This window comes from Lycium barbarum, chromosome 6 (assembly GCF_019175385.1).
Source record: "Lycium barbarum isolate Lr01 chromosome 6, ASM1917538v2, whole genome shotgun sequence".
In the NCBI taxonomy this organism is placed as follows: domain Eukaryota; kingdom Viridiplantae; phylum Streptophyta; class Magnoliopsida; order Solanales; family Solanaceae; genus Lycium; species Lycium barbarum.
Window position 1 is genome coordinate 4,176,662 of NC_083342.1, and position 11,992 is coordinate 4,188,653.

The 11,992-nt window shown below is 31.3% G+C and overlaps 1 protein-coding gene across 1 annotated transcript; it reads right to left on the minus strand.

Moving 5' to 3' along the window:
- Positions 1-2,661: 2,661 nt before the first annotated feature.
- LOC132599475 (phytosulfokines 2-like) lies at positions 2,662-4,241 on the minus strand. Its single transcript, XM_060312844.1, has 3 exons — positions 4,040-4,241; positions 3,338-3,417; positions 2,662-3,225 (listed from the first exon to the last, which is right to left on the minus strand). The coding sequence occupies exons 1-3, from the start codon at positions 4,134-4,136 to the stop codon at positions 3,103-3,105; spliced, it is 300 nt and encodes a 99-aa protein (XP_060168827.1). The 5' UTR covers positions 4,137-4,241; the 3' UTR covers positions 2,662-3,102.
- Positions 4,242-11,992: the final 7,751 nt, after the last annotated feature.

Below are 11,992 nucleotides of genomic sequence, written 5' to 3' on the forward strand. Positions count from 1 at the left end.
TGTTCGTCTATTTGGGCGTTTGTTGTTAAAAAAAAAATTGTCTCATTTTGGTTATGTCTGCCTCTTTTTATATTTAGTAAGTTGACAATTCAAATATCCTACATGTCAAGTTTATAATCACAAGATTCAAAGGATGTTTTATTATATTATACACATTTTTAATTTAGAACCACAAGATTTAAAAGTTTATCTTTATTTCTTAAACTTCATATCTAGTCAAGCGTAGACACTTAAATTGAGACAAAGGAAATACATGCCAAATGAAGGAAATGAAAGGACAATTAAGACACCGTGGACCTGTGGACACACAAGAGGTAGAATTAATGTTCAACTTCTAAAATGTTCACATGTTAATCCCTGCTTAGAGTACAATTTCAGTTACTTTTTGTACAACTTATTGTTGTTGTGTTCGTCCACCTTGGGCGCTTATATATAACAAGATAAGAAGAAGAAAAATATAAAATAGAAAAATAAACGTATATTTTTAGTAATGTGGCCAAGTAATATGGAATGAAGGGAGTACTTCATTTTTATTAATTCTTAAAGAACATAAAAAGTCAAGTGTAGTAATGTGGCTAAGTAATATGAGACGAAGGGAGTACTTCATTTATTAATTCATAAAGAACGTGAAAAGTCAAGTAATATGGCCAAGTAATATGGGACGAAGGGAGTACTTCATTTATTAATTCTTAAATAACGTGAAAAGTCAAAAGTGAATAAGTAAAAGTGCACGGAGAAAATAAATATGTATCGGAGAATTAAAATTGAAGTACATACATGTATACATGAGAAAAGAATAAATATTCAGTAAGAACGTGAAAAGTCAAAAGTGAATAAGTAAAAGTGCATGGAGGAAATAAATATAAGTCAGAGAATTAAAATTGAAGTACATACATGTACACATGAGAAGAGAATAAATATTCAGTACTATAAAATATATCCACGTGGGATTTATTAATTCTTAAAGAACGTGAAAAGTCAAAAGTGAACAAGTAAAACTGCACGGAGGAAAAATAATTTGTGGAGGAGAATTAAAATTGAACTGCATACATCTACATATGAGAAGAGAACAAATATTCAGCAAGAACGTGAAAAGTCAAAAGTTAACAAGTAAAAGTGCACGGAGGAAATAAATGTGTCGGAGAAGTAAAATTAAAGTGCATACGTCTATGCATGAGAAGAGAATAAATATTAAGTACTATGACATATGTCCACGTGAAATAAAAAAAAATAGATGGGTAAAGTGTATAAGTTATATAGCTTATGGTACAAGCATTCATTGAGTGTATGGTTTGTAAAGTTTTTGGTACAAGTTGGTGATGACGTGTTAGTCTATAACGTGAAAAGTCAAAAGTAGACAAGTAAAAGTGTATAGAGGAAATAAATATGTGTCGGAGAATTAAATTGAAGTGCATCCATGTATATATGAGAAGAGAATAAATATTCAGCAAGAACGTGAAAAGTCAAAAGTGAACAAGTAAAAGTGCACGGACGAAATAAATATGTGTCGGAGAATTAAAATTGAAATGCATACATGTATATACGAGAAGAGAATAAATATTCAGTACTATGACATATATCCACGTGAGATTTATTAATTCTTAAAGAACGTCAAAAGTGAACAAGTAAAAGTGCACGGAGAAAATAAATTTGTGTAGGAGAATTAAAATTGAACTGCATATGTCTACACATGGGAAGAGAATAAATATTTAGCAAGAACATGAAAAGTTAAAAGTGAACAAGTAAAAGCGCACAGAGGAAATATATGTGTCAGAAAATTAAAATTTAAGTGCATACGTCTATACATGAGAGGGGAATAAATATTAAATACTATGACATATGTCCACGTGGGATTAAAAAATAGTTGGGTAAAGTGTACAAGTTATATAGCCTATGATACAAGCATTCATTGCGTGTACAATTTGTAAAGCTTTTGATACAAGTTGGGTATGCTGTGTTCGTCCTTTACGACACTTATATATTAGAAATATTCGTTTCTTTATTATTTGTTCTCAAATGTTTAATAACATGACGACTTGAAATACACAAATACACAAAGCGATATGTTACCATGGCATACATAATCAAATTCTTGGATGAAATAAGTAGCAGTACTCCCTCCGTTTCATTTTATTGGACTTGATTCTTAGTATGAGGGGGAAGCTAATCTAATTCTTCGGGAGAATTCAAACTAGAATCTTCAACTTTTTAAAATAAAATTTATATATTTGGAAATTACATAAAAATTACTATTCCTAAGTTACGATAATGTGATACTTATGACAAAGCAGAGGCGGATCCAGAATTTAAATTTTATGGGTTCAATCTATAGATTTTTAGCATTGAACCTATTATATTTTTAAAGTTAGGAGTTCATATCTACTATTTATTGCAATTTTAATAATTTTTTACACATAAATTTAAGTTCCGCGTCCAAAGTTTGGGGTTGAACCCCAACCTTATAGGCTACATACGCCTCTGTGACAAAGGGTGCACCAACGAGGCCGGGTAGGATTACTTCTCCTAAGTCACGATAATGTGATGCCCATGACGAAGGCGGGTTACAAAGAAGGAGTGACAGTATTCTACGCCGATAAATTTCTGAAGAATGAATACACATGATGTTTTAGGCAAGTCCCACGTCAAAATAAGAGAGAAAGGTGAAAAACTTTATAAAGCATAATACTAGTTCACACGGTCGTAGGGATACTTTTGAGCTCAATGAAGCTCAATGATGACATAGTCCAAGGAACAAATCCGTGAGATCTAACGGACAATATTGTGACAGATAATGGTAAAAGAAAAAAACTCCTTTTAACTTTTCAAATACTAATTATGTCACATAAAACGGAAACAAATAGTACATGTTATACATTAACCCAACAGACAACAACCATGGTGCAGTGATGAAACAAGTAGTACTAAAATCTATATACTAAACCTAATCCCTGTAGGCCCTTTCTCTAAGAGTTGTGGAAGATCTGGAAAAATATTTGCGAATTAGAGAAAAAGTACCCCAGAAAGATTATTGTGTGGTATTAAAAAGGCTCCGCATTTAATTTATGCCTTGTACTATAATTAATTAAGTAGTCTCTGATCATCTTAAGGGTGATTGTGGTGCTGAGTGTAGATGTAATCCAGGTGAGCTTCTTCAAGAACCCTTCTCTTCAAGCATTCATCTTCATCTTGATCCTCACATGAATATTCCTCTAGCCCCATCAACTTCTACAAGTGTAAACAAAAATACAATCATATTTACAAAATTTAGGAGCTCTCTATGAGAAAGGGCTTGTTAAAGAAGAAAAGAAGAAAATGAAAAAGGAGGCAAGAAAATTACATTTATATCGGTAGTTTCCATCTTGTCAATAGAGTGATCTCCACCATTGGCTTTATGGAGCTTTACCTCCTGACCTTTCACTGCAGCCATTCAAAGTTTTTGTTAATTTACTCAGTCAAGTACAACATATACAGGAGTAATGTTTTTTTATATGGTGGTGTTCAAGTAAATTAACTTGCGCACACGTTTGATTAATTCATTGGATACCTATTACGTCTAATTCATTGGATACCTATCAAGATTTAGATAGAAAATATTATCTAGTGTTGTTAATTTTAAAATACATTAAAAGGGGTACAGCCCGATGCATGAAGCATTCTGCAATCACACAGAGCCAAAGAAAAGACGCACCCGAAGAGGTGTTATGTAGACAACTTATACCTTTGACGCAAACGTCAAATGGCTGATTCTAATTAGCTTAAACTCGTGATCTCCATGTCATATATAAAGAACTTTATTATTGGTCCAAGGTCGCCCTTTTTTCTAAAAATATAAAAAGGGTAATTTGGGGTACGAAGCATTTCTCTATCACGTACGGTCGTCCGAAGAATGCTACATCCCAAAGGGCTGAGACTCGAACTCATGATCTATAGATCATGATGAGATAATTTTACCGTTGCTCCGAGATCATCTTCTTCTTTTTTAAAGTACAATAGCATTCCATATAATTACTGATGACATAAGCATTAACTAATTAATTACCTTGGTTGTTTGCTAAGAAACGAGCAGATGCTCGTGAAGACATGAACATAGAAACAAGAAGAAGAATAAGAAGAAAATTTACGTTTGGCTTCATCATATCTATGTTTCAGGCTTACGTAATTTGAGCTCTGGTTTTTAATGTGTGATGAGACCTAGAGAGAAAAAGGATGAACGTGATGGGTTTTGCTGGTATTTTGTGGATGAAGTATGTCTAAGTATATATAGATACAAAAAGGTGCACTGTTTCTTCTTTGTGCCCCATGGTTTGCCGTCACAGAATACCTTAATTATTTTCTGGGTCACACGCACAGTAGTCTTTTTATATACTCTACATGACTCATGTGACAACACCACTAATTGTATTTTTTTTTCGTTAATTAAACTTGATATTCAAAATTTATTGACCTCAATGTTTGATTTTGAGGGGAAACACTTTTTTAGGATGTTTTTTCGTTCTCATAATTCTATCTCGAATACTCTAATAGAGGATGTAGAGATTTCATGTATTCATTTCATAACATACTTTTTGCTAGTGAGTTAAATAGAGAAAATGACAAAAAATGTTCTTTATATTTAAGAAATGCTCCCCTAAATATATTTTTGAGCAGTTTTGGTTTTTAAATTTGCTAAAAGTGAGCATTTCTGATATTCGTCAAATATTAAGCAAACTTTAGTTGTCAGACTTAATATATTGTGAAAAAATAAGATTTAACATGCTCACATTTGGAGATGCAGTTTTTGTTATTTTTGAAATCTAATGTAGCTTTTTTGTTCTTTTTATCTGTTTTTGGTGTTATGAATTACGAGATTTGACAGAATTTTTTAAATATTTCTAGTTAACTTTTTTCCTTGCAGTTTCATATAAAATTTGACAGCTAGAGTTTGTTAGATATTTGACGACAGTCAAAAGTTAAAAGATCAAAATTGCTCAAAAGATATTTAAGAGATCATTTTGAATATCCTTAAGTATAAGGAACCATTTTTGTTACAGTACTATTTTCTTGAGATAAATAATAGAGAACAAAACAAAAGAATCTCATTGTTTTGAGATGGGTGAGGGTGGGTGGGATGGGGTTAGAAGGAAAGAAGGGGAAAGCTCTTTAGTCATTGTCAAGCAGTATTGGCCCAAGTAAAGTTCACAAATCAATGTGCAATAGTGGCTGACAGGATCAAGAAGTCAACCTTTTAGACATGCAGACAACTGTTTCCCATAAAAACACTTGTTCTCCTTGTTTGTCATTTTATTCTTATTTTACCTTTTACTCCCTCCATTTCATATTAATGATCCACTTTTTCTTTCATGCGTCCTTTAAAAAATCATGAAAAAATTTGTACTTTTATCTTCAAACTCATATCTAATAGGAGTACAAATATAAGATTAAAGTAAAAGTAACCGAGTTTGTTTAAATCTGTACCTAATATTGTAATTCTGTCGTTGATCTAAACTAGCTAGTATCTTTTTTTAGTTTCCCAACCTGATATTTAGTACCCGTATTGTGGTCCGACTAAATTTGAAATCGCGCCAAGAAATTCCGCATTGGGGGTAAACGCTTCTTAACAAGGGCGATTTCATACTCAAAATTCAAACTCGAAACTTCTATTTAAAAATGAAAAAGTACTTAGCAGTCCACTAAGCTAGACAGAATTGCATTTAACTCTCCATGCACTCAAGTTGCATTGCTTCCCACATGTAAGCAACCAATGGAAGTGGTGGGAATTCCACCTTCTAGATGACAATATCTATTTTTAGGTATTCTTTGGTTGCATTATCAGTGCTTTCTTACAAGACTCCCACATATCATCCCATTAATACTTAATTTATTACTGCAGCAAAAAGAGTGGCAGGATTCACTCTCTTGGGAAACATTAATATTGGTTATTTTGGAAGAACTTTTAATCCTTAGATATTAATGCGTTGATTAGGAAGGTACCTTTTCAGAATCCCTTGGAACTAGCTGATGGGAGTACAATGCTAGTAAAACGTGTTTAACATGGTGTGATATTGATTAATTTGGGCGAAGTCTATATAGTTTTTTTCCAAAAGGCCTCTGTTAAAAGTATTTGTATAAGTACTTTATGTGTAGCTTTCCAATCTTTTCAACTTTCAATGAGGGATGACTTTATTTGCAGATTCAACAATTTAATCTCTTCTCTGGCTAAGTTTCATGTGGCTCATCACCACTTACGAGTCTCCCCTCAAATTAAGTTCCACGTGACCTATTACCGCGATCCATGGGTCAATTTTCAATATTCATTACTCCATTATATGCCATGCACATGTTAAACACTTATTGCCATCGAAGCCCAGAGTTAGATTCTTTTAGTGAGTCTTCAAGGTAGCTTTGTCATAACAAAGATAGTAATAAATTGATCCCCATGTCATCACTTTGTCATCTTTGTACTCATCTCGTCAAACCAATATGATTAGAATAAACATGCTCTGCTAAAGAAAAAAGGAAGAATTAGAAAAAGATGCAACTGTTCAGCTTATGAGACATATATTGGTCATATGTAATCATGCTTCGGAACTTGCCATTTAGTTTAACATTCCAAAAACATTACTTATTCACCTGTCAATTTGTTACTTCATGCTGCTTTAAAATTGAATGATAGTTTCAGCAATAAATTACAGAGCTACAGAAAATTATCAGTTACAAGATTTGGCTTCACTTCTCAATTGGTATGCATTAGTAATTTTGTTCAAAGGTGGGTGGCACATCAATTTCTACAGATTCTGGTCAAATTACATCAAGATCTTGCATGCAACCGACCACTGTCCAACTCCACATTTCGTTCAAACTTGAAACTTTTGTTTGTCCTGGAAGTTCGAAATTTATTATTTATTCTTTTGAAGTAAATCTTTTAGTACATATATAGTCGGAGCCTAAATCAGAGTTATTGAGTTCAGATAAGTTCTTGTATAAGTTATATACAAAATCCGCCTCTGCATGTAGATATCCTGACAGGAGCGGAGCTACAGTGTTAAAAGAGGGTTCGGCCGAACCCAGTAACTTTTGTGTAAACACTATATTTGTACTGGGATTATGTAGTAAAGCTGAATAATATTTACTTGGTGAACTTTTACATGCTAATGCACTGATGGTTCAGTGGCAAAGCTCTCTTTTGCCCCATGATGTGGGTTCGAAACCCTATATTTGCCAATGTTTTTCCTTTTTTGCTAATAAGCAAGATTCTCCTTCTAAAATTAGAAGAAAATATAAAATACTCCACTTCTTTTCCTTTGGTAACTTTTTTCTTTTTGTTATTATACAAAATTTCTTTTTAACACTTTATTTTTAACAAAATATAAATTTGACAAGTAGAAAAAGCTAAAAGGATGTTACTTTGCTGCTACAATTTCTTTCATTAGTTTCTTTCACAAACGGCAAACTCAAATCCAAAGTCAGATTTTCAAAAAAGTTAGGATTCCAACTTTTGTTGTAGATCACCACTTCATCGCCCCCGTCCGCCGGAGAACGGACCTCCGGTTGGTGACCGGTATTTATATAGTGTTCAAGTAGTTCGTCGCTTTTTTAAATATATTAAATACCAGTACTTATTACTTGTTAGTTTGGTGGTTGTTATACATTAGTTTTGAGGTCGTTTTCCTGTTTTTTAAATTTTCGAACCCCCAAACCTCAAATCTTGGCTCCGCCTCTGTTTCCTGAAACAAGTCAGTTTGTGTTGAATCGTTGCCTTAATTATAGAACATTCCGATCCTAAAAAGGCAGAGTGGTGCATTAAGCTCCCGTTCTGCATTGAGTCTATTATATGTCGTCTTATATTTATAATATTTCTGCAAGAAACTATTTCTATTTTAAAAACACCCATTTGATAATTTCAATTTCCTAGATCTTAGTATTTCTTATTGTTTCATTTTAATTTATTTGTATTAAATTTTACTAGACACTAAAATTTAAGAATATAAAGAAAACTTTTGAATTTGATAGTAAATTAAAGATATACATAACAAACCTAAAACACCATCTATCGTGATCTCAAACATGTTATGCATGTCATTTCAGTAAGTGACTGTCATTAAGAATAAAATGGGTACGTTGAAAATAAATATTTGCGAAATATAAAAATATGGCGCTCCAAGAAGATTTTGAAAAATGATCTATAGCTACTTCTCATTTGTTTCTCGAACATGTGTCACAAGATGATAATGGGATTCAATAAAGTTTCAACTTTTGATACACATATATTAATTATGTTTTTAATCTACTGACAAATCTACTCTAATATATATATTTACAGGATAATCTATCCCACCTTTCAATGTGATTATCGTATCTCAAATAGTAAAAAAATTCATAATTAAAGAGCAAATCATTTTGACTTTCCAAAATGCAGAACCAACTAAGGTTGTGATAGATTCAAGAATGGTGAGTATTTTTTCATATTTAATTAGAGATTTTGAGTTTAAGTCAATAAGTATGGAGTTACTTTTGTCAAGGAGGGACTTTACAACAGGAGAATTGATTTTATAGTCCTTTACAAATTTTATTTAGTTTTATAATTTTTTTTACAAGAGATTTTAATTTATTAAACATAAGATATCTGAAAAAGTCATTTTCTTTTATTCAAATTGTAAGACAGTAAGAGATCTCATTTCTTTTTTTACAACACATACTCTCCCCATCCCAAAATAAGTGTTACTTTAGCAACAAAAAAAAAAATTGTCCGAAAATAAGTGTCATCTTAGGAATTCAAAACAAAAATTGCTAAGTGTTTCCAATTATGCCCTTAACATTAAATAAGTTGTCCTCTTTAATATTGCTCAATTCTTAAAAAAGCATTTAATAAAAAAGAGATAGTTTAGTAAACTTAGTAAACTTCACATTGTATATATTGATTTTTTTTTAGGAGCCGTTTGGACATGATTTGAAATCATGATTTGAAATTTTGATGATTTGAAATTGATGTTTTGTTTCGACATGCAATTTGAAAATTTTAAGTTGTATTTTTTCTCATAGACATAAAAACCCACAAGTTGTGAAAATCATCAAAACTTTTCCAATTTTTACACAATCTTACCAAATGAGCAAATACGGTTCATAATAAAACTAATATGTTAGAAGGCCTTGCTAAAAAAAATAAAACATCAATTGGTCGAACTTTACTTCAATAAAAAGGAAAATTTAAAATGAGTTGTAGTGTAACTACTCATTAATATTAACCCCCACATGGTATGTACAATTAGTAAATGGTTGGTAAGAATAAATTTGTTATAAATATACTAACCAATTTGCAGATCTTTTAATATTTGATAATAATGGTTGGTAAATATATCTACCAACTTGTGAGTTTTTTTCAAAAATATAAACTTATAAATTAAGTTGTACATTTAAAAAAATTGGAATCCCAAATCATACCTTTTTGGAGAATTTAGAGTTTGAAATCATGATATAAAATTGGAGTTGAAATTTTGTGCAAATCGCTTAAACAAACGCCGATTTGATATCAAAATATGAAATCATGATTTCCTATTGCACGGCCAATGCCGACTTAATGTGTATTATTTTTGCTAAGATGACAATTATTTTAAAACCAAAAAAATATTTAAATTTAAACGAATCCCAATAAAAATATCAAACCCGAACCCGAGAGAAAACCAAAAAAATGATTAAAGTGAAATTTTTGGGGTAAATCGATAGAGGTTTTGCCAAAATGCATTTGCTTGTACTTGTTTATGCCATCCAAGGAGACCATTAGTTTGAGGAGGGAATCTTGACTCCCTACTTCAATGCGAAGGGCGTCTTTGTTAAAGGAAGAGACTTTACCCCTTCAACAAATATCTTCCCAAATGCACTAACTTGATATAATAAGTTGAAAAATAGATTAATAATATGTTATATAATCAGAGTGATAGTTTAAATTCATTATATTATTAGTGTACCTAATTTTTATGCATAAAGTTTCTCTGTTTCTCCGTATTTAGACTTCTTGTGATGCCTCAATGTAGTGCTATTGAGTTTTTCAAATGGGAGAATAACCTATGTATACGTAATAATAGGGTATATTTACAAAATATGACGATACTTTTCAGTTTACAAAACATACTAATAGATTTCTTACAAAACATATACGAAAATTTTGTGTATGAAAACTGTATGAAATGTGTATATCTAGCTCAAAGCTTAAAATTTTCACTCATAATTTTGTGTATGAAAACTGTATGAAATATGTATATCTCGCTCAAATTTGTGTATGAAAATTATACAATGAAATATATATATCTTGCTCAAAAATTAGAAGTATCACAGTTTTCGTGTATGAAAATTGTATTAAAACGGTATGAAATATGTATATAACAGTATAAATTTTGTCTAAAGGTCATGTTAGGTTCTTGAAAATTTAATACAACTACAATAACATTTTATACAACTTTCATATAAATTTAATACAAAAATTTGAAATCTGACAGAATGTGAGAGAATACAAAGCTAAATTGTAAGAATCTCAAGCGAAACTACACAACTTCGAATTTGGATGGCCATTCGGTACACAATACAAAAAATAAAAGTAAGCCACAACCCATATGATTCTCAAGCGAAAAAAGAGCTAAACTGCAGCCACCAACCATGACCAAGTAGACCTAGAACTTAGATAAGAATCTGACACGATCTGAACAGATTGTAAGAGAGAAGGGGATGGGAAGGGTCGGTTTTTTTTTTTTTTTTTCTGGGCAGATTAGAGAAGGGGAAGGGAAGGATGGGCTTTTAATTTTTCAGATCCGTTATGTTTTGTAATTAAGTTGATATGTTTTGTAAATAAGGAAAAATATTCTTATGTTTTGTAATATAGAGTATTAAGTAGCATTATTAGGTCATTTTCCTTTTTTCAACACATATACATAGGCGTATGTAGCATTATAGTTACGCGCGAGTTGAATTCATAATTTTTTACGCGAAACATAAATTTATGTGTAAAAATTTACTAAAATTGCAATAAATAGTAGATATGAACCCACTTCTTTAAAAATATAATGCTTAATGTTAATAATTTTAAAATTAAATCCATAAAGTTTAAATTCTGAATTTGTGTCCGCACATATATAAGATTTGAGTTAAATTACTGAACTATTAAAACCGTACAACAAATAGTGTATTTCCTCCTGCGTGCCACTAAAGTTTGTGTCCCTTAAAGAAAAGGCACTACAGCTTTAACCCATTTTATAATTGATTGGGAGATTACTTCTTTGCTTGGGAAAAACAGTATTAGTATATTAATTACTTGGTGGTTGTGGTGGCTAAGATCGTTGGCATCAAAGTTGCATATTCTGAAAATGTGTACTTATTTTATAGTCCAAAGCTAGAGCATCTAATCCATCTTAAAAAGAGAAAATCAAGGTTGTGTATGCTGTATAGGATCCAAATGCATCATATATTATTCTTGCATGCCACATGTTTAACTAGCAAATTTCTAGTTTATATATTTTACATTAAAAGTGGTGGCTAAGATCGTTGGCATCAAAGTCGCATATTCTGAAAATATGTACTTATTTTATAGTCCAAAGCTAGAGCATCAAATAATCCATCTTAAAAAGAGAAAATCAAGGTTGTGTATGCTGTATAGGATCCAGATGCTTCAACTTTTATTCTTGCATGCCACATGTTAGCTAGCAAATTTCTAGTTTATATACTTTACCCCATGAAAATTCATGTTTGGTTGACACATAATGGAATAGGTAATAGTGAAGGTATTATATTTGGACAAATAATCCCACTTCATAGATATGGAAGGATTTATATATGATCCCATGATTATGGGATACTGATGGGATTTGTTCTTTTTTAAACTTTAACTATTGATCTAATGCTACGTGTACTTTTCAAAAAGTAAGGCCATATCTAGCTGTGAATTATAAAAAATTTGAGAGAAAAAATGGAAAATGCACAAAGATTACACTAACAACAACATTAGTGTAACAAAAACATGAAATAATCC

What these genes read in the sequence shown, in the direction of transcription:
- LOC132599475 (XM_060312844.1), bottom strand. Translation starts at nt 4,136, where the DNA reads ATGATGAAGCCAAACGTAAATTTTCTTCTTATTCTTCTTCTTGTTTCT. An exon ending in TTTCTTAGCAAACAACCAAG is followed by an intron (nt 3,418 to 4,039) that starts GTAATTAATTAG and finishes GAATGGCTGCAG; the next exon opens with TGAAAGGTCAGGAGGTAAAG. An exon ending in TGGAAACTACCGATATAAAT is followed by an intron (nt 3,226 to 3,337) that starts GTAATTTTCTTG and finishes TTACACTTGTAG; the next exon opens with AAGTTGATGGGGCTAGAGGA.